The following is a 23,689-nucleotide window of genomic DNA, read 5'->3' as shown; positions in this document are numbered from 1 at the left end:
AGTGTTCTGGGCTCTCTTGTTAGGTGTCATCTGAAAAGGAGAGATCTGTTAAAAGATGGAGCATCAGTCACTGGCCTGTTTTGCAGCACAGGGAGCGGGTGTATGGGTATGCTCAAGCCAGACTGGAGCACCAGTGCTTTTTATTTTGAAAAGCCTATGAAGTGCTTTGGGTGTTACCTGGTTTGAGATTGGAGAGTTGAACTATCAGAGTAAGAACCCCACTAAGGAGGGGAAGAGAGGTTTTCTAGTGTTGCCTGCCCTGGTCATCTTGTCTTGCTGTGCTGTCCTGGCTTTTCTCATTGGTCTGCAGTAATGCTGTAGTGCTTGTCACATCTAAGATGCTACAGTACTGGAGATGTAGTCAGTTCACAGAATGTACCCTGCCTGTGTAGCTTCACATTTTAAAAATTGTGTTTCCATCAATGTTTGTCCCTTGAAGCGTGTGCGGTGTTTTAAAAATCAGGTTTTTTCATACTTTTTTTTTAATTAGATGATGATACTCAAGGGTTCAGTCCTTCAAGGTTGTTCTCTTTATGGTCTCAATCTAGCAACACTTCAAGGAATATGAATATTTTAACTGACTAATATGATTGTTTTACCTGCTTAAAGCTAAGCTTGTGTTGATTTGCTGGGTCAGCTTCTTGTATGATCAAATGTCAAATATAAGCCCTTTCAGGTAGCTGCATTTACATAATATATTATTAATAATCTCTTAAAATAAACTGATTTTTTGTTTCATCAAATTATTAATAGATGTGTTATAATATACTAAAGAGGCACTTACCATCATTTTAGGTTTTGCATTTTTTAAAGAGCGGTGGAAAAAAAAGTTAAGTAGAATTTGCTAAAAGAACAATTTCTTTTCCTTATTAAATATTGAAGTATTTATGTTGCCTTAATTTTAACGTGTTATCAGTTCTAAATGACACATGGAAAATGTCTCTTTAAATTTGAAATTGGTTGTTTATAATAGTCACTTTAATTCTTTCCAGTGTTTCTTGTGAGGGTCAAGGCATATTTTTTTCTTAAAACTGTCTTTCTGACTAGTGTCATTTTATGTTTCTCTTTTTCTTACAGCTCTTTGATCATGTTGCTGAATGCCTGGGAGATTTCATGGAGAAGCAACAAATCAAGGACAAGAAATTGCCAGTTGGGTTTACATTTTCTTTCCCATGTAGACAATCCAAGCTAGATGAGGTAAGAATATTTCAGAATTTTATTAATGTACAGCAGAGACACTGTGCTATTAACCCTTCCCTCCTCCCCTCCGTGTCAGCAAACAAGCAGTATTCTAGCTGGCCTGACTTTCAGTGTAAGAATCAATTATTGCATATTTCATTGTAGGATTTCATCTCAAAATTTTATTTAAAAATGCTTTTTAACAAATGAACAGTTTTTTTACTATTTTGTGTTAACATTTTTATTGATTGATGATGTTTTAATTTAAAGTATAATATACAGGTTATAATTTTGAGGGCCCAATTCACCAATGCTTGCTTATACTGACTAGCACTTACTCATTGTGAGTAAAAGCAGCAAAGAATCCTGTGGCACCTTCTAGACTAACAGACGTTTTGCAGCATGAGCTTTCGTGGGTGAATGCCCACTTCGTCGGATGCAAGAGTGGAAATACTCATTGTGAGTAAAAATTGCAGAAACGGGTCCTAATTTAGGACCTAATCTTGAGAGGTAGTGAGCACTCTTAGCTCTCTTTGAGCAAAAACTGGAGCATGAGGTGCTCAGCACTGCCTAGAATCAGTCCACTAGATTGGGAAAAAAAAAACAACAACCCAAATCCCTATTTGAGAGAGTTTGAAAACAAACATGGCTACAAAATGAAATCTGTCTGGTTGTGTTGTTACTCTGAATGCATAATGGTTGTTATGTGATTCCCTGAACCACAGAGTGCTCTGCAGTATTGTATTTCTGTATTATTTCCCATCTTTTACTTCAGATAAGTAGAAAGACTCAGCGACTTGCTAATACAGTATTGCTATAGAAACCGTGTACTAATGCTGATGTACTAATAAGCAATAAGAGTGCACATATTGATAGGCCTTCAATATTCTAAACATGACATCAGTACTAGTTCTAAGGGGCTAAATGTTATGGAGAATACAACAAATCACACACCTTGTCATATCCCTCATGGATGTAGAGGTTCCAGCAGAAGTTTGTAGTGTAGACTTGGTCTCAATGTGTGACCTTGGGCAAGTAATTTACCCTTCCTGTGTATGTCCCCATCTGTAAAATGGGGATAATATTTATCTCTCAGGGCTGTTGTGAAGGTTATTCACTAATGTTTTTAAGAGCTCTTTGGATGGAAATTGCCCTAGCAATGTAAGGCATCTACTTTTAATATTCATAGTGCATTTCACATCACAGAATGGGGCCTGTGCTGGCAGGCAGAGGATCATTTAGTCTCTGAGTTTAGGTATAATTAGAAGGTCCAGAAGGAATATACTTTTCCAGATAATGTCCTTGTAATGAGAGCAGGCTTCAAGGGGTTTATGGAGTTCAAACAGCAGCTGGAAGCCTGTCAATAAAAGAAGCAACTGCATCAAGCTGTATCCTATGTCAATCATCAAATGAGAATTAGAAGCAGGCATGTGACTGAAGAGTCCCAGGGATAGTATCTGAGCTTGAGAAATGTCAACTGTATATTCAATGCTTCCCCCGGCAAGGCACTGAATAAAACGGATAGTAGGAATGTATAACCTACGAGACACAACACAAGGGCAGAGGGTGGTGGGATTATTTATATAGTGTTGTACATGGTGCTGTATAGTTCGAGTCCGAGAACAGAGTACCTGAACAAGAACTGAGGAGCGTATACTTACAGGCTGTGGTCTTGCATTGGAATATGCAAGGCTGGACCCCTGCACTCACATGGAGGCCCATTGACTTCGGTTCTGGAGGATTTTGTCGCAGGTTGTGATGCTTCTTAGGATTCTGAGACACCTCATTACTGATCCCTGTAACCCTTATGCATCCCTGTGCCCTCTGCTGTTGGCACCAACAGCTCCCTAAGTCACACAGGTTCCTTAATGACTTGTGGGCAAGAGCAATTATTTAGGAGTTAGAGACAGACTATACATCTTGCTGTGAAAAGAGCACTGATGTAAGCAGAGCCACAACGAGAAACCTTTATCCTGTATCCACTGAAATAAATACTGTCCAATTTTGAGGGGAGAAAAATTAACCTTCTGAAAGAATTTATAGGAAGAAGTGGTAGCCAGCTTTTAAGAGGAGAACCTTGCAGACATGCAGGAGTATTAGATCACAGGCCATTTGTAGATTGTATTTTAACTCTTTGGAAGGCACTCAGACTCTGCTGTGGTGGGTGCTGTTGTAAAAGTCTGGATAGCTTGGGCATGTGTGAGAGAGGGGAAATTAAATGGTGCTAATTTGTATCTTCTTTTCTCTTCTGTTGATCAGCAGCTCTTGTCTCCTTCCTTCCTTTCATTATTATTTATTATTTATTCATTGAATGCCCCAAAGTGAGCTAGGCGCCATCCAGATACAAAAAATTAGACATGGTTCTTACCCAGGAGAGCTTACAGTCTAATTAATGCAATTGCAGACAAGGTGATGGGTTAGGGAATGCAATACAAGGGAGGGGTGGTTGTTGTTGTTATTATTATTATTTATTATTTATTTGATTCTTGCTTCATTCCCACTTTTGTTACTTTATCCCATACTTAGCCATCACCGCCTTGATTATTTATTGAGCCTAGACAATTGTCCATTGTTAAATAATTTAACCCTAACATTTATTCAAATATATCTATGTATTTTATACCTTATTCTTGCTTAATTCTGTTTAATATTTTATTTTTAACCCTTGCCTTTTTTCTTATTTTTTTATTCCTCTTGAGTCCATTCCTTTTCAATGTGTAAATTATTTTAACCCTTATTGTTTTAAGGCTTTTCTTTCTAAGTAACCCTTGCATATTGTGTTTCTAAATGATTTTTAGCATAGTCATTTGTGATTTTTTTTTAAATTTATAATTGATCCTTGCATATTTAGCTTTCTGAAAATATTTTAGCCCATTACCTTTTTAAAAATTGTTTTTAATCCTTGCCACATTTCTAATATTTCAGTTGAAGAACATTTTCTTTACAATTGCAAGATGCTCATCCTCCTCTCTCCCTCCTGATGCGAATCAGTGATGACGGATGCAGACCAGTCTGATTCCTGGCACCATCTCCACTGATCAAGTCTTTCTCTTTCCCTCCACATGAAGCCTCTCTAGGAACTGCAGGGTCCCAGTTCCTTAACGGGAGAAATGGGAAACCGAATGGGTCTTAGAGAAGCAAACCATTCAGGAACAATAATAATCAGTGGAACTGGTAGAAAATTTGAAACTTCAGCCACGCTGTCTCACTCTTTCTCTCACACAAGATCTTTGATGAAAAACTTTCCCCATTTTTCAACCTGCTATAGTAAGAAACAAAGACTGCCAGTCGCATCAGATTAAGATGGCATTGTGGGGGAAAAAGATTGACCATCCAAACCCAGGGATTTGTAGATTCATTTGGAGTGCTAATGTTTTGTTTTAGAGAAAAAGATAATCTTTTTGTGTTTTTGGTTTAATATTGTACTTAATGTTACTCTCCTTTTTCATTAGGGTATTCTGATAACCTGGACAAAACGCTTCAAAGCAAGTGGAGTTGAGGGAGCAGATGTAGTAAAGCTGCTCAACAAGGCAATCAAGAAACGTGGGGTAAATTTGTTTAGTCTTTTACATACATGCATATGCATATCACATTATGGGCTCTAGAAAATATCTGTGTGTGTTTTTTACACACACAGACAGAGAGAGATTTTCTAGAGTCCGTAATGTGATATGCAGTGGGGAAACAGAATAATTTCATAGTTACTATGTGAAATTTACAACAACTTTAATAAGGTTACACATCTCATCATAACACCATTTGTCCCATGAAGCAAATTAAGTTACTGTGTCTCACAATAGTTAACCTGAAAGCTCAAGTAATGTTATCACTCTCGTTAAATGTGAAATTACATGTATCACCATGCTAGTTCTCTAGCAAGGTCACCCTGTAGCTCTGTAAATTCTCTTCCTGAGCAACTACTTACAGATCATATGACTATTACAATCAGGTGAGCCTGTTGATGTCATAAAGTGTGACTTGGTCTGAAAATGGAACTCTGTTGAAACTGGACACTTTTTGTTCTATTTCAGCAGCAGGAAAACCTTTGAGTTGATTTTATCTTCACCAAGACATGCCACTATGTAATCAGTTACTTTTTCAGACTTTGGGAAAGATAAATAACACACCAAATTACCTGATTAATGGAAATGGTTTGATTTTTATGTAATTTTGGTAAATTCTTTTTATTTTATTATTTACCGATTACATGCATACATTAAAATCTTTACTCAAAGTTTTCAATTAATATTAATTAAAGAAATCTTTACATCAGACATTCAAAAGGACTCTTGGAGACTCACGGACTCCTCAAGAAAAACTTAGCAAAACATTCTATTGTAAGACAATTTGATCTCTGCTTTTCAGTTACCAGAGACTTTATATTAAGATGAATCTTGATTCCTTAGGAATTACTCTGTTACTGTTACTTATTCTTCACCTGGAACATTAATCTGCTTCTAGTGCTCTTGCAATCTTCTCCAAATAAACTTTATTACCAACGCAAGATTGTGACTTCAGATGGACAATAGGCAGAGTAGGGGTGATTTCTTACTAACACAATTCCTGTTTACAAGAAAATATTGTATCTGTAGTAATAGAGAAATTGATTGGTATAAGCAGAGTTGTCTTTAAATATAATGTTTTTCAAAGTTCTATGGTCAGTGACATTTTACATTGACGTATTGATATTAATTTTTTTTTTAAGGAAAGTGTGTGATATAAGTAAAATTCTGTTTTGTCCTTCAGGACTATGATGCAGACATCATGGCTGTTGTAAATGACACAGTAGGAACAATGATGACCTGTGGGTTTGATGACCAGCGTTGTGAAGTTGGCTTGATTATAGGTGACATTCATTCCTCTGCTACAGTGGACATATTGCATTTTGGTTTTTGTTGGCTTGTTTTGTTAATATCTGCTAGTATCTTTTCCTAAAGGTACTGGCACAAATGCCTGCTACATGGAAGAAATGAGGCATATTGATTTGGTGGAAGGTGATGAGGGGAGGATGTGCATTAACACTGAGTGGGGAGCCTTTGGAGATGATGGGTCACTAGAAGACATCAGAACTGAGTTTGACAGGGAGATTGACCGTGGATCCCTCAATCCTGGAAAACAACTGTAAGTGAGACTTTCATTTGCTTATTTAGTGGCACAAAATGATTGAGACTAATCTATAAACTCATAGTAGAGCAATCTCAGGATTAGGCAATTTAGTGAGGCAATTATGGGAAGCAGCCCTGTGACGTCTGTCACATTTAAAACTATTTCACCTTGTAGTCTACAAACCATAGGCCAGGGGAAGCTTTGAGATCTTACTGAGGGATGGACAAAATGGAAATATAACCCCCCCACACACACACCCCTGGACTCTTGCCTGTGGCTCAAGTGAATTGATCCAAAGCCTTTTTATTCTAAAGTCCTGCTCTTACACTGGCTGTCCCCACCATCACAGGTCTTCAATAAGATTGGGCCTCATTCTTTTCCAATCCAGAAGTTTCCAAGCAAATTCCCCTTTTTCCCCTCTTCCCTTGCTGTGAACTTCCAACAGGTCTCAACTCCTTTCTTCCCTTAATACTTCAGTAGGCCCAAATTCCCACTTCACCACACCGTTAACCTGTTAAAGTTTGGTTTACAGGCCCAAAAACTCAGGCACTTGCTGCTGTGCTTTGACTCCAATGAATTTAAATATCTTGTACTGAGAGCTCTCAGTGAAACCAGTGATTTTTTTTTTTCCTTCTCCGTCCCCAACACCACCTCTCTTCTCCCAGGTATATGGCTTATCCCATATAACTGTTTTCCCTTTCAAACTTCCTGCACCTTCAGCAGGCTCTTGAACCTTTGTCCCATGTAAATCACCTCTCTGCAGCAGGAAGTGAGAATTTCGGTGAGTCTAGGTTGGTGAAGGAGAACAAATCAAGTTGTACTTTGTCTGGCTCTAAGGTCTTTTAGCTTCTGATGTCTCTCTGATCTTCGGGCTGGATTTACAGCTTTCCTGCTGGAATTTATTGCTGCCTGCTGGCTGCTCTAAACTTGCCCAGCTGGTTATGACTCCCAGGAGAGACTGGGAGCAGCAGAGGATTTGGGTCATGGTTCGTAAAACAAATGTGGGCTGTCTGAACTGGGCAGAGGGAAGCAAGATAGCTCTGTTTTACTATCTGGTAATTAATTTAAGATGGGGACTGCAGTAGGTGGAGGCACTGGAGCTAGCTATATATGCCCATTGAGCAGGGGCACTGGAGCTAGCTGATGATATGCCCATTGAGCAGGGGGGCTAAGGGAGGTTTAGCACTGCATGTTTGTGAACCATAGAAAAGGAGGAGGGGACACTCCATCCACTGAACTTTTGTTAGCACCTGTGAAATCACTGCCTGAGACTGATGATGTATTCAGCATCATTTTTAGTCAGGAATATCTCTGATTCCCGTGTACTGTAGCCTGGAAGCCCCCTACCACAAAGCCATGCCTTTCCTCCCTTTCATTACTGCATGGTCTTTTGGTTCTCAGAACTGATCGTGGTTTGGTCCAGATAGAATCCTATTGCCTGAGATTTTTCCTTGTAAACACGTGTGCGTGCACCCACCCAAGTAGCTTTACTAGATGGGCTGGGTGTGGTTACAGCACCACGTCCAGCCTGATTGTTTGAGAGTTTGTTACTGGAATAGACTATTCATTCATTTTACTACCACCTTGGTAATAGCAATATTGTCAGGGTTGGTCCTTGATAAATAATAATGGGTATAGTACTTTATTTTTGTCTTGGCATGTTCATTTTCCAGGCTTGTCTCAGTGATCACTGAAGGAGTCCATTTTACAGTATTAAACTGCCCTGTTACAGTACAATACTTGGTATAGAATGCTGGCTAATGTGCTAAAGTTAATTAGAATGACTTCTACATTATTTGGTTTAATATGGAAGAATATTTATAAATTTCTGTTTGATAGTTGGTTCTTAGTCTAGGCTTAAGAGGTTAGAGAAACATTTTGCATACTGCCATGCACGTGGAAGGGTTAAAACAATAGTTAAAAAGGGGAATGAAGAAGCACCTGTCTCTTTGCTAGAAGAGTACAGTGAGAGTTCAGTAAATTCTGCCTCTGTGATTTTGTTTAAAGCTACTCAGATCAGTATTTGAATTGGATCACATAAAACCCAGTTAGTTTTCTCTTTACTTCAAAACTTTCCTGTAGGCCATTGGAAAGGGTAACTTCCCAGTGAGTTTGAGGTGCAGGATTTTGTCTGAGAGCTGGTCTGCTCTGCAAAGTTGCATCGGCACAGTTACATCTCTCATGGATGTGAAAAATCCGTACCCCTGAGAGATGTAGTTAAGTCAACCTAACCCCCAGTATAAATGGTGCTAGGTCAGTGGAAGAATTCTACCGCCTCTTGAAGAGGTGGATTACCTGCAGCAGCAGGAGAACCCCTCCAGTCTCTGTAGTAAGCATCTACACTGAAGCACTTCAGTGGCGCAGCTGCAGCAGTGCAGCTGCAGCGTTTGAAGTGGAGACATAGTATGAGTTATGGATATCATTGTTGCTGATGTTGACTTTACTTGTCAGTTTCAGTTCAGTCTAATTTCCTGCAGTCAGCCTGTATCACCACAACCTTGTGAAATTTTGTTTGCCCAGTCTTGTCTGAGGCAGCTAATTTAAAATAATGAACAAGCTAATATGATTTTATCTGAATTATCATGCTGGTAAGGGTGGATGAGTAGACACTGCCTGAACAGGTACCTTTTCATGATGATTTTGTGAGGTTCTGTTAGCACCCTCTGCTGCTACTTTACCCTGAATCTTGTCTGAATCCTACACCTTGCTTTTGTCTCACCTTTGCTGATGGTGCTTATCCTCAGTATCATCAGATGTTACCATGTTGTGCTGACTGTTTCTTGTCAGCTCTAATTTAGTAGTATTTCCTGCATTTAGAGTCCAAAGTTAGCCAGCACTGCCTATCCTGAATCCTGATCCTCCTTGGCTGTTCTGCTGATGTGTTCAGATGTTGCCTTTGGAACTTCTGCTCTCGGTGGTACTCGACATTTTTTTGTCTTTTACAGTGTACACACACTGGATCATATATGCAACTGCATCCAAAAGTTAGTTGGGATCAGGTGACGAGTATGCACGAGTGCACTGAGTGGGGCGTCAGTAAGATTTTACCAAGTTGTGGTGGGGATGTGTCCCTTCCATAGACTAGCATAAATACCAGAGCACAGTGGAAAGTTCACAGTCAACATGTCATGTTACCGAAGCATCTTCAGATTTACATTCTGAACTGTTTTTGTGCATTTCAGTAAGAAGGGGAGATTAAGTTTATATGTAAAATGGGGTATTTGGTTACATTTATTACTTTGCCCTGACAGCTGCTGTAACCTCTGTGTAGCAGTGGCACTTGTCACTTTTCTTGAAAAGTGGCATTCTTATTTGAAAAGGAAAGAAACTAGTATGTTAGGCAGCACTGTCGGTCTTTTGGCTTCTCCTACTTGGTCTGTTGCAGAGCAGACAAGTGGATAAAGGCCTGAAACTAATATTTGTATGTAAGAAATTGAGTTTCCTTTTGAATGTTCTCCAGTGACATTATTAGTGCTATTTTCAGAACTATTACTTGATGACTCAAAAATTCTCATTGTCATATGGTGGGGGCATTTATGTATATAACGGTCCAGATTTTCAGCCGGACCTTAGCCCAGCTTCTCTTCTAGCAAGACCAGTTCTACTCTTGCATTTATTTGCAGGTGCAGACCATACCACTAAGCATTATAGATCAAGCAGGTGACTTATAGATGCAAATCAGGTACTGTACTTAACCATCTAAGTGACAGAATTTCACCCACCATTATTTGCAGATGCATTTTTGGCCTCTCTGAGGTTTCTCTGAATAATGAGGGCACTTTCCACTCAGAACCCTGATCCTGTGTCTGTTGCATATTTGAACGATCTTAATTCAATAAATGATATTGCCAGAGTTGTAGCAAATAGAGGGGAAACCATATTCTGCTTAGTAGAAAAGATGGGAGGTCGAAAAGCATCCAAGGTGACTTATTTCTGAACTTTAGATAAAAAGTCTAAATCTGAGAGTTCATTGCGAAAACTTTTAACTTGTGTGGTTTTTTTTGTTGTTGTTACAGGTTCGAGAAGATGGTCAGCGGACTGTACATGGGTGAGCTGGTCAGGCTTATCCTTGTAAAGATGGCCAAAGAGGGGCTACTGTTTGAGGGGCGAATCACTCCAGAGCTTTTAACCAAAGGAAAATTTGAAACGAAACATGTGTCTGCCATAGAAAAGTGAGCAACTCATTTCTTGCTTTCTTTCTCTTTTTTTTTTCTTTTTTCTTTCTGTGATTTGTAAAGGCATCAGCACATGTGCAGTTTTGTGGTCACCTCTTCCTTTCTTAATTCTTTGCTGCCCCTTTCTTATTTGGCAGTGGCTAGGAAAGTGGGATATAATAATCTTGATGGCTGCTGTGTGAACAAGGAGCTTCAGGGCGGGCTCTTAGATGAGCTGTTGCAAACAGCCGCTTTCTTACTGCAGTGTGAACAAGTAGTGTGTCCAGTAGCAGTAGACTATAAATGTACTTAGTCTAACCTATTGGTTAATGTTCCTACACTTACAGAGTTCTGGGTCGCAATTGCAAAATGTGTAAAGTGAAGGTGCAACGTTGATCTCAAATGAACCTAAAACTTAAATATAAAATTAGATCTAGGATCTGATTCTTATTTACATGAGGGCCCCCTTTACACCACTCTGGGCAGTGCAAAGGGACCTTAAAGTTGGTTTAAAGGTAATTACATTCGTATCCACTTTAAAGTCCATTTACATTGCCAGAATGGTGTAAAGGGGACCTTAGTGTATATGAGAATCAGACTTCAGATCTGTTCACCAACTTGATATGGAAGCTCCAGTTTACTAACACACTTTTTTAACTCAAAGGGCATTTATTAATCTCATTGGGAGTTCAAGCACCACTGCCATCAATAGCTATTGCCGCCTGGTGCACTCCGCTAATTCCAAGCAGAGCCTTTTCCTAGACCTGACTACCTGAGTGAGTGGTTTGCCACCAGTGCCTCTTCTTGTTTGTGTTGGCATCATGCATTTTTGACAGCACATCTGGCAGTTTGCTGACTCTCATCCTTTCAGGAATGAGAGGTCAAAAATAGAAACTAGAAATACCGATGTGCTGATGCACTTTGTCATTCTAAACCACTGTGCTTTCTGGGGTAGGAATGATAGTGACGCATGGTCTGTCGGTATGCCTGTGGAGGTGTGAATATTTTTGAAGTGTTATCAAGTCCTGGCAGGCGATAGGTTTCAGTAGAAACACCAATCTCTACTATCTAGAACGTTGCAACTACCATGTATTCCACCGTGGTGTACCAGAAACATATTCTCCTACCATATAATTAAACCTGCTAAAAGCGTTGCTTAGTGCATACCAATAAATGTTTCTGTGACACCCTCTCCCATCTCCATATTACTGTCATATAGAAAGTAAATAAATGTGAAAAGTATACAGAGCATCCCGTCCAGTAAACAACAATAAATATTACTGACCTGTAAAATATGAGGTGTTGAATGTGACAATGTCAGCACCTTTTCAGTTGATAATTATGGCTTTCACTACCTATTTTTTTAAATTTGTATTACTGTATGATACTCTCTTTAAGCCAAATTTTTAAAAATCTGTTTCTGATTTTTGGGTCTACAATTTTTGGTGCGATATTGTGGGAACAATCAGTAATTTCTGCAACTTCTGTGGAGCCAACCCTCTTTCCCTACACACCTCCCTACATCATATGCCATAAGCAACTCCGCATTAAAAGTGAAAATGGATCCAACTTACATTCACGTGCATGTATACTCAATAGAAAGGTGAGTGAAGAGAATTAAGGTATTGTGGAGTTTAAAAACCATCAGTGAGAACCACTGTAGAAAATTTCAGCACAAAAGGTAAAAGTTTGACAAAGTTATAAAAGTCTGAAAAACATGCTTTAGAATGAAAAACGCTTAGACACCCTTAGCTATAGCTATCTCTGTTCACCCTGGCTCTAATTCAGGAGATATTTAAAGCATGTGAGTATGGAATTACTCGTGTGTTCAAAGTTAGGCACATGCTTAAGTAGCTTGCTGAATGGTGGTCTCTGCTTATCATTCAAAATTGTGAATTAGTTTATAATTTAAAAAAGTCAACAAGGCATAAAGAAATTTAATTTCTCCAGGCGTGTAGAGGTGTACAGCTGAGATGCTTACTAGTTCCCTGGGGCAACTAACCAAAGGAACTTTAATGGCGTTGCTGCTTTCTTTTTGCTTTGGAGGTGACAAATGACTGGCTTCCACAGGCTTCTCCATGTCTTTTTACCATCCTGCTCTTACATGTACATGCCATGTTATCAGGTAACACTTGGCAATAGCAATATAAATATGATTGTCCGCAGTTTTGGTTTGGCTTCACACGTGGTTGAATTATGGCAAAGTCACTAGAAAGTATACTTGCTCAGACAATCTGGCACAGTGAACAAAATTGCTCCCTGTTGGAGGTGAATCTTATAAACTCATCTTAATTAAGACGTGATACATTTTCTGTCAAAAAAATGTACTTGATGCCCAATGGCAAACAAATTTTGAGGGGATGAACAGCATTTTAAATATAGATACGTGAGTAATCCAGCATTTTACATATCTATACACGTGAGCAGAATAGTACTGACAGAACTGGTGCTAACAAAATTGTTGAAACTACATTATACCACTGATAGAAATGATTTCATAGACTGTATATTTCCATTGGGCTTTACTGAAAAGCTGTATATTCTTAGCAAACATTATTTTGGCTTTGCTCTCCCTTGTTTTGTACTTTGTGATTTTGTAGTCCAGTTAATAGAGAGATTGACATGGGCTGATATTGCCCTTAACTGCTTTTTCTAAGACCCTTCTCAGACTCTCAGAACATTGTCATGTGGCAAAGCACCTGACATCAGATCATGTTACTTAATTATGCATTTTATAATTTAATATTAAAGAGTTCACTGTTTAAATTCCTGTCTGTAGAAGCAAAGAAGGTCTGAATAAAGCCAAAGAAATTTTGACACGTCTTGGGGTAGAACCATCCCATGAAGACTGCATTGCTGTCCATCACGTCTGTACAATTGTTTCATTCCGTTCTGCTAATCTGGTGGCTAGTACTCTGGGCGCAATTCTGAATCAGTTGCGTGATAATAAAGGAGTAACCAGGCTGCGCACCACGGTGGGTGTGGATGGTTCCCTTTACAAGATGCATCCACAGTAAGTCCTGCTCTTTCTATAATTAACATTTGGCATCTGTTAGGATTCATCTTTTGCAAAGGTCAGACATGTAACATGAGGCCAGCATCTTGACGTGCAGTCACGAATGAGATAAGGAAACAGAAGTTATGAGTGCGCATATGTATATTGAGAAGTAAAAATCTCTAGGGAGAAATGTTGTTGCCTTTAACTGTAGGATTACGTTAGTAATTAAAAGCAGTCTAAGGGAAGTAGGTAACCAACTCTCATTGAAAGTAAGGTTTGGATGCCTGAAACACTTATATGCCTTTGAAAGTCCCAGCTGTAAAGGACAATTTATTTGATCAAGAATATAGTTAAATATCCAAAGACTGTACTTTTGTGCCTGTAGGCTGGGCTCTGAGGAGGAAACCCCTGTAATAGAATGTTGTTCTTTATGACCCATTTAAACTGAATTGTCATGAAAATGACTTTGATAACCCCATTTTTCCAGTGTTCCCTTGCTTATACTTGGAAGTTAGAAGGAAAAAATAGTGTCTGCCTTTCCTTGTCCTTATAAAAGCAGCTTATTTTTTTCCTCTGTTTCTAAGCTGCATTTTTATAATGTACTAGTTCATATTTATGTAAACTTCGTAGAGGAGGCAGTCTTATTTTTTAAATGCGTATCAAAGTTACCATTTGGCTTGTTTAGTCACTTGAAGATATTCTAGTTCTAACAATTAAACCAGTGTCCAAGCCTTTGGTCTTGCAGACACTTACCTGTGACATCATGGGTTAGAGTTCAGCATGTGCATAAGCGTTTGCAGGATCAGCACCAAAACCACAAAACTGGCAGAAATAACAAGGGTGCAGGCTTGATTTCTTTAGTATCCTTCATGTGCAGAGGCTAGAATGTTTTTCATAATAATGAAGTGATAATCTGTTTAATAAATTAGTTAAAAATTAGTCCTAACAAATGGTTTTACTCTGGTCTTCAATACCATTGTCGTCACACATCAGAATTTTGGTGTACACAAAAGCTGGAAGCGTGTATTACCTCTAACAAACAGTATCTAGTTGGAAAAGTTAGTTACTTAAAATATTTTGATACTGCTTTGGGGGTGGAGCATATAGTATAGATCTATTGTAGATGGAACATAAAGGAGAAGGACATGGGCACCAGATTTGTACAATTTTTGCTAGTGCCCAGAACGGATCCAAGCAGAGCCGTCCTGTCCATAGGAATAACTGGAGCACTTTGGGGAGCCCCACGCTTCAGGGGGATGTGGGGTCCAGGGCAGCCTGAGGGATTAGCGGGGGGCCTGATGCCAGCAGCAGCAAGCGACCTGGCCCCAGCCCATCCCTGTTCTGGCCCCTCCCTGTCCTCATTCCACCCCTTCCCTGAAGCCCCACCCTGCCTCTTTCCAGCTTCCGTCCCCTCCCCCGAGTGATGCCAGGAACCAGTGGAGTGGGGTGGAGCGGGGTGGGCTCGGGCCAGGTCACTCACTGCTGCCAGTGCCAGGACCCCCACTAGCCTCCCAGGCTGCCCTGGACCCCATGAAGTGCGTGGCCCCCAATGTGCAGTAAGTCCAAACATTGGTGGAGCCAGGCCCATGTTCCTAAATATTGGTGGAGCATGGGCACCACGGGCCCATAGAACTCGCCACCTATGGAGGAGGATAAATATTTTGTGTGGAGTATTTTTGGAAGAAACAAAAATGTTTGCGTTTCTTAAATCTTTTTTGTGGAAATTTTCTGGTATTTTGGTGAATATTTTTTTAATTTTGTTTGTTCAAAATGAAAATATTCCCTGAAAGTATTTTGTTATGGGAAAAACACCATTATTTTTATCACCTCTACTAGATATCAGGTATCTAGTGCATGCTGTTTGTTTATTCTGTTGTTTTTAATTTATAAGCTAATATTTTGAGTTTTTAAATTAATTTTATATGTTTTCCCTTAAGTATTAGAAAGAAAAATCAAGAGTATTGTGATTCCAGCTAAAGGGAATCTGCATAACATAAGAGATACCATAGTAGCTCACACCGTAGGGTGATCCAGTTTGACCCTGATATGTCCTCTTAAGAGGACGATATTCTGCGAGTTTTTTTCCCTGGCTTTTGCTAGGATTTTATCTGAATTCAGGAAAAAAATCTGTCTATGGGATAAATACTCTTCCACTCTACCCTTTTGTCATGATGATCCCTTTTATGTGGGAAGACGTACGTCAGCTTGTGTGATATGAGGAAAGCACTGGCCAAGGAGGTTTGGGGCTGGTGCATGCTTGGTTGGGACACTTGCAAGGAAAAACCCATTGTGCAGCAGAAAACAGGGGCTGGTAAATTTCAAAGATAGAAAAGCTATTTCCCATGCTCCTTTCATGTTTTATAGCCAGTGGTGACCAGTGCAGATTTTTGAGCTGACCAGAGAGAGATTACGGTTTTATGATCTTCTCTTACAGATATGCCAGACGCTTGCAGAAAACAACAAGGCGATTAGTTCCTGACTCTGACGTGCGATTCCTTCTGTCTGAGAGTGGCAGCGGAAAGGGTGCTGCAATGGTCACAGCAGTAGCATACAGGTTGTCCGAGCAGCACAGGCTGATAGATGAGACTCTGGCTGAATTCAAGCTTACTCACGAGCAGCTGTTGCAGATTAAAAAAAGGATGCGAGCAGAAATAGAAGCTGGGCTGAGGAAGAAAACTCATGAAAATGCAAAAGTAAAAATGCTGCCTACCTTTGTTCGCAGCACACCAGATGGAACAGGTAGTTTCATTATAATTAATGCAAGAGCAGCATGGTAAATACTAGGGCTGTTGATTAATCGCAGTTAACTCATGCAATTAACTAAAAAAAAATTAGTTGTGATTAAAAAAATTAATTGTGATTAATTGCAGTTTTAATCGCACTGTTAAACAGCATAATGCCAATTGAAATGTATTACGTTTTTGAAGTTTTTCTACATTTTTAAATACCTGTATATTGATTTCAATTACAACACAATATACAAAGTTGACAGTGCTCACTTTTATATTATTTTTATTACAAATGTTTGCACTGTAAAAATGGCAAACAAAAGAAATAGTATTTTTCAGTTCACCTCATACAAGTACTGTAGTGCAATCTCTTTATCATGAAAGTGCAACTCACAAATCTAGGGTTTTTTTGTTACGTAACTGCACTCAAAAACAAAATAATGTAAAACTTTAGAGTCTACAGTGTAAAACTTTAGAGTCCTCTGGAACGGTGGTTGAAGCACGAAGAGACATATGCATCTTTAGTGCATCTGGCATATAAATATCTTGCAACACTGGCTACAACAGTGCCATGCGAATACCTGGTCTCACTTTCAGGTGATATTGCAAACAAGCGGGCAGCATTATCACCTGCACATGTAAACAAACGTGTTTGTCTTAGTGATTGGCTGAACAAGAAGTAGGACAGAGTGAACTTGTAGGCTCTAAAGATTTACATTGTTTTATTTTTGAATGAAGTTTTTTTTTTGTACATAATTCTACACTTGTAAATTCAACTTTCACAATAGAGATTGCACTACTGTACTTGTATTAGGTGGATTGAAAAATACTATTTCTTTTGGTTTTTACAGTGCAAATATTTATAATATAAAACGAGCACTGTACACTTCGTATTCTGTGTTGTAATTGAAATCAATATATTTGAAAATGTAGAAAACATCCAAAACTATTTAAATAAATGGTATTCTATTATTATTTAACAGTGCGATTAATCATGCAATTAATTTTTTATCACGCGATTAATCGTGATCAATTTTTTTAATTGCTTGACAGCCCTAGTAAAGCCCTACATAGCAGACTGTACTTCCAGCCAAGCAGGATGCTGTGGTGCAAGAAAACAAAAAACATAAACTTGGAGCTGAAATGCTAGTTTGTAATTTAATTAATTGGATCCAGCTAATGGATTTGTGTCTGGAGTAGAGTCTGTGTTCACTACAAAACTCTTAAACCACCAAAAAGAAGAAATTCTGAGTCAAGGTTATAAGTCCTCTTTTAACACAACATCTTCTGTAAGTTAGAGTGGCAGTTGTGAGCCTATACATAAATATAAATGCAGCTCCCTGCCCCACTGCTTTCGACTAGTTGAGAGCTTACAGTTACTTTTGCCTCATCTAGTACTTGGTGCAAAAAAACAGTGGGAGTGTTTCAGAGAGCTTTGACTCCAGTCCATGAAAAGTGGCTGGTTCCATTCTCATCGTTCCTATATAGGTAGGGTTACCAGATAGCAACTATGAATAAATGGGATGGGGGTAGGGGGTAATAGGCACCTATATACAAAAAAGTATAGGGACAGTCCCAAAATGGGACTGTCCCTTTAAGAACAGGACATCTGGTCACCGTATTACGAGGCAGCCTCATGCTTTCTCTTGTCTTCCATACACAGCAGAGAGAGAATGGCCACTCCCCTTTTTCTTTCCTCACCTCCCCATGCCTGTCTCAGGCATATGTACAGCTCAAGACCACACTCTGCAATTGCTGAAGAAGGAACATAGCACCATCTGCTGACTTCCTGGAGAATTCTTCACTTTTTAGAGAATGTGTAGTTGAGTTGAGCATGTGCAGTGGCAAAGACCACCCAGTCATTGTTGTCCTTTTGAAGGAGTGGCAGCTATATGGCAATGTATTTCTTCTGTTCTTTTCAATAAGCAGAGAGAGGGCTTAGAATGAACATGAAAAATCTTAAAAGCCTTCAGACGATTGAGAGAACTTTCAGAGCCTTATGCCAAAACGCCTGCTTGGAAAATGAAAAATGGACACCTGCTTATGCTTTGTTTTTGTGTTCCTAAAATGTATACATATTTTGTTACAGAGAATGGAGATTTTCTGGCTCTTGATCTGGGAGGAACAAACTTCAGAGTTTTGCTTGTGAAGATCCGTAGTGGTAAAAGGAGAACAGTTGAAATGCACAATAAAATATACGCTATTCCTATAGAGGTCATGCAGGGTACTGGAGAAGAAGTGAGCATTTCAATTTCTTTTTAGCATTATCACTTATTTGCAAAGAATGTATAAATATATATTTAAATAAATATGACTAATTGTAATAATGTTTATATATTTCTTTTTTAAGCTGTTTGATCACATTGTTAGCTGTATCTCAGACTTCCTGGATTACATGGGAATAAAAGGCGCACGACTTCCCCTTGGCTTTACGTTTTCCTTCCCTTGCAAGCAGACCAGTTTAGATGCTGTAAGTTTTATAATATCTTGTATCTTTTGAATCTGTCCATTAGAGCTTCTTCTGGGCCTGATTCTCCACCCTCACACAGGCTGCATAATACTTACTCACATGAGCAGTTCTATTAAAGGTTGCAGTGGGAATGCTTGTGTGAGTAAGTCTGTGGAAAGAGTTGCAGAATTATGTGCCTTGAATATAATATTGACTTCTATAGTAGAGTAACATTATTCTGTTCAACACTGTGTTAGAAAGATGGCTTTCTCTATCACATTTTCATATCGAATTCAACATCTACTGCGTGTGGTAACATTCTGGGTAGTAGCATTCTTTCCCTGTAATGTGATTTTTCTTTGGCTAAGGTTGTAGCATCTTCAAAGTGCAAATGGTCCTTTATCTGGGACAATGGCACCCACATTTCACTTTTTTTTTTCACTTGCATTTTCAGTGTTGAGCTGAATATGAAATGATTTAATTAGCAGATTGCTTTTTAATTCTGGAGATTTTGTCATTCAATTAGAATTCATTGCTTTAGTCCACATTAAAAAGTTGACGCAAATTTTGGAGAAGCAAAGAGACCACCTCTCTAAATGTAGCTTCACAGTAAAATATTTGAAATTTGGAGTAAGTAGAAAATTCATATTGAAAATAAGAGTAATATTCATATGTAAAGGAGCGCACCAATAATAGGTGCCCCGTGACTCCTTTTGAATCTGAGACTTTTTTTCACTCTAAAGTACATACTTTACAGTATGTAAAGGGAGTATTTGTCTATGTCAGGTAAGCATTTTTAAAGTTAAAAACAAAGCCATAACGTGGTGAGCTCTGTCCAAAAACTATGGTTGAGGGTGAACCACCTTCAGTATCAGGGAATAGAATTAATCACCTTCAGCTTGAAAAATGATCCTTTTACCAAATGAGTTAAAAATGCTGTTCCAGCCGGGAGAGAGAACCTGAGCATGACTGAAATACACAGTATATGCTGTTCAGTAGAGGGTTGTGGTACATTCCTATACTTGTGTTATATTTTCCCAGAGAATGCTGGAGATGCTCTTCCTTGTTTCAGCGCTCCATATCTGTGGTTCACAGGTGTACAATCCAACAACTGGGTTCCAATCTGTAAGAGTCATGGTCATGTCTGTGAGATCACCACTGCCATCTGCATATAATGTGGCATTAGGGTTAGAATGTACAACCTCTCGCAGTGGAACACTGTTGTTTTGTCCCATGGGTTTAACTGCAGTTTGCAACTGATATGTATGTGCTTTTATATATGTGTATGTATTCAATCTTTTAAACCTGTGTACATGTTTCAGAATGTTTTTTTAAAAAACTTATACGTTCTAATGAAAGACATACTCAGAAACTTAGTAATGAAAATTTCTTCTTTTTAGGGTATCCTCCTCAACTGGACCAAAGGCTTTAAAGCTACTGATTGTGAAGGAGAGGATGTAGTGTATTTGCTTAGGGAAGGAATTAGAAGGAGAGAGGTGACATTTCAATATTTTATTATTTTCTTGAATGTATTCGTTAACTTGATTGTGTGTGATAGAATTCTTATGCCTCTGGCATTCTGTCATTGATGAATTTGGATGCACTTTGCTTTTGTATTTACACAAATGGTACACATCTTACAAAGGGGCTAGGAAATACACAAAAGAAAGATTCTTGCCAAACAAAACCGCTTGTTTCTCCATGTTGGTTGCTTTGTGGGGATAGCGTATGTAGAGTCCAGTTAATATGTAGGAGCTATGAGGGGATGGAGCATGCTCAGTGCAGATGGAATCTTCAGGGAATTTATTTGCCAAACTTTAACACATCTCTACTGAGCATGTGTGAACTGACATTTTTCAGAGGCATGTAATTCGGCTAAATTTATGTGAGTTTTCATTGGGATGACAAAAGGCACATCCCTGACACCAACGCAATACCCCTGTCAAATTTCAGGTCCCTGCTCCAAAGAATGGAGATACTAGAGTTTCTCAACAAAATGCTTGTAAGAGTGTTTTTTGTTGTTGTTGTTGTGGGTTTTTTTTCTTTACTAGGCAAAACAACATATTTTTCCCTATTGTATTCTTGGAAATGGCAGAACTTTTCTAGGCAAAATTTTCCAGAACAATTCAGCCTGAGAAAACCAGCAGGCATGGAAAGTTTCAGCCTGCATGGTTTAAGCTTGACACAGTTACAAACAACTGAAAATAGGGTCCTATAATGAAAAGCTTTGAGCAACATTGACTATGTGACTGCCTATAGAGTGTGTGCGTGTGTGACTAGTGAGTGTTATCTCATTCCTATATAAGCAGTTAATATTAAACATGTCCTAACCTAAATTGGTATTTGCACTGCAATAAAGTAGTATACTGTACAGCTCCAGCACAGTATGCCAGTAAGTCATGATAGCTGCATGCAAATTATATTACTTATTGTTTTAAAAGAAAAAAATCTTTTGTTTCTTGAATATTAAGTTTATATTTTTATTCATTTGTACTCAACACATTTTAGACAGTTTGTTAATTCCTTGCAATCTAACAAACATTGCAAGGGTTGGTTTGATATATTGCAAACAAAGCACTACTTTTTTTCTATAGAAATATATTTTTTTCTTCAAAGGAATTTGACTTAGATGTTGTGGCAGTGGTGAATGATACAGTTGGCACTATGATGACTTGTGCATATGAAGATCCAAATTGTGAAATAGGACTCATTGTGGGTAGGTATTAATTACTTTTTATTTTTATTTCAACTGTAGTATATCCTTATAAACAAATAATTTTGTTCAATTAAGACTATTAGGACACATGATCGGATGTGTTTCCTCTAATTCCTATTGTTAACTAAACCTGTATCTGGGATGTTTGTGGAGTTTCTTCAAACCTGACTTAATGTTTCTTCTTATGATGAATAGGATAATAGTTTCCTTGAAAAGTGTAATCTGAATCCATACGATAGTTTTAAAACCTAGACCTGGATATATATTATTAAGAGGAGAAATGTTCTGTTTCCCCCATTACTATTTTTGACAGTTTCATTTTAATACAGAGAATACAGAAGTGAAATATAGCGTTTGACTAATAGACATTCCCCAGAACATCTATTTAAGTCGGTTAGGTGAAAAAAATCAACAAATATATTAGTTCTTTTTTGTTCGATCATCAGAAATATTGTCTAATAAATATGAACCAATACTGAATATTTTAACTTGAAAATCAATCTGTTTCACAGAATTAATGCAAAAGTGAGCACATAAAGTTGCCAGTACATGGTTACCTATTAGTTTATTCTGTAATACGTATCCCTAATTCACTAGTATGATGACCCACAACTTTTCCTTGAACATGTGGTCTGCCCAAGACAGAATTGTAAAGCAATGCACACCAAATGAAACCTGCACAACACCTTCAAAAGATGAGCCTGGGAGCTTAAATTCACAACTTTGCTAGACACTAAAAATCATGGACTGAATAAAGACACTGGAATTATGGTTTATAACAACAATCTATAACCCACTAACACGCCCCCACACATCAGTTGTCTTCCCTGTCCCCCCCCCCCTTTTCCCCTATGACTGGTGGCGTGTTAGTGGGCCACTTCACCTTGAATGGTCCCTTGAAATATGTGTTCTTTGAGTGCTTGCTTATGTCCATCCCATGTAAGATGTGCGTGCGCCATGTGCACCCTTGACGGAGATTTTTCCCTCAGTGGTATCTGTTGGGCCAGCTCTAGTGCCCTCTGGAGCCACACACTTATGCCGCACACTTACTGCCCATGATGGTTGCTGGAACAACCTTTCTTGCTGCGGCAAGACTTCTTCCCAATGGTTTTTGGATTCCTTCTTCGTTGTAGTTATCATACTTCAGTGGATACAGTTTTTAAAAGTAGTGTTAATGTATATAGTTAGTCCCTGTCATTGAAGGACTTCTTCACTCCAGGCGTTGGGCATGCCCTGGTCCCCAGGCTTCAAGCCTTGTGCCAACTGTGGCAAACCATGAGTTACCTGCACTCCAGCTCCTTAAAGTGCTTTGGGGAAACCCATGTGAGCGACAGGTGGCAGATCTGTTAGGACTTTGACTCTGTACTAAAAAGGACAGGGACGTTGGGCTGAAGGCTATCCTCATGGAAGCCACCCTCAGACCAGTCTCAGAACCGAGCAGCTCTGATTCAGCACCGAGTACTTCGGCATCGGTGCAAAGTGCTCCCCCAGCATGGAGCTCTTCCTGTCACCGTTCTCTGTCTCCAGTGCCAAGGAAGAAGCACAAGGAGCAGCACGCCGACAGAGCGCTCACTGATGCGGAAGAGAGACAAGCGGGGGAAAGGCAGAATAGTGAGACCTGTGCTCGGCCACTCTTTTTTGCTCCTGGATCATATCGGCACCATCAACTCTGCCTACAGTGTTGAGTCTGGTGCGGGACCCTTCACTGACACCAGCAAGCTACCCCAGTGCCAGTGGTCTGACGGTGCCATTGACAATAGAGGCTTTCCAGGCAGCTAGGGACTTTCTAGGGGGGAGGGATAGCTCAGTGGTTTGAGCATTGGCCTGCTAAACCCAGGGTTGTGAGTTCAGTCCTTGAGGAGGCCACTTAGGGATCTGGGGCAAAAATTGGTCCTGCTAGTGAAGGCAGGGGGCTGGACTTGATGACCTTTCAAGGTCCCTTCCAGTTCTAGGAGATTGGTATATCTCCAATTATTACCTATTACCTTCTTTCTCTATTGGTCCCGCCAACCCCAATGGGACACCTGTCAGCTCTGGTATCCGGAAGCAGGAGGGAACAAGGAACATTGGGTGCCTTCCTGGCACTGGGCCCTCTGGCACCTTCTAGGGGCAAACCTTCCCTGATTCCAGCATCCTAATCTCTGGTGCGTCACCTGTCCCTGGAACCCTGGCACCATATGGAGGTGGAAGTGGGTGCTGCTCCACTTCGGTCACCGAAAGAAGACTACTCTTCAGAGTCTGAAGGGGAACCTTATGTGCCGCTGAAAGCCTATCACCGGTACCCAGTGTATGCACCACCAGACTTTGGTACCGGTTCCTCAGCCCACACCTGGCCAGCGGGTCACTGGCCAATCCAGT

At 39.4% G+C, this 23,689-nt stretch overlaps 1 protein-coding gene across 2 annotated transcripts in view; it reads left to right on the top strand.

The window, feature by feature from the left end:
* Positions 1–23,689, top strand: part of HK1 (hexokinase 1) — a 70,139-nt gene that overhangs the window by 29,663 nt on the left and 16,787 nt on the right. Inside the window, exons 4-14 of one of the 2 annotated variants that reach the window (XM_039546978.1) lie at positions 1,078–1,197; positions 4,632–4,727; positions 5,926–6,025; positions 6,117–6,300; positions 10,302–10,457; positions 13,219–13,452; positions 15,872–16,176; positions 18,256–18,404; positions 18,517–18,636; positions 20,016–20,111; positions 21,232–21,331. In XM_039546978.1, the coding sequence (XP_039402912.1) occupies positions 1,078–1,197; positions 4,632–4,727; positions 5,926–6,025; positions 6,117–6,300; positions 10,302–10,457; positions 13,219–13,452; positions 15,872–16,176; positions 18,256–18,404; positions 18,517–18,636; positions 20,016–20,111; positions 21,232–21,331 (1,660 nt within the window). Of the gene's footprint in view, positions 1–1,077; positions 1,198–2,748; positions 2,932–4,631; positions 4,728–5,925; positions 6,026–6,116; positions 6,301–10,301; positions 10,458–13,218; positions 13,453–15,871; positions 16,177–18,255; positions 18,405–18,516; positions 18,637–20,015; positions 20,112–21,231; positions 21,332–23,689 lie in introns of those variants that run through there. The other variant, XM_039546980.1, reaches the window with a different exon arrangement.

The sequence above is a fragment of the Mauremys reevesii genome, linkage group 7, assembly GCF_016161935.1.
Source record: "Mauremys reevesii isolate NIE-2019 linkage group 7, ASM1616193v1, whole genome shotgun sequence".
Lineage (NCBI taxonomy): Eukaryota > Metazoa > Chordata > Testudines > Geoemydidae > Mauremys > Mauremys reevesii.
The sequence above is the reverse complement of the archived record's forward strand: the minus strand, read 5'-3'. Positions and strand labels throughout refer to the sequence as shown.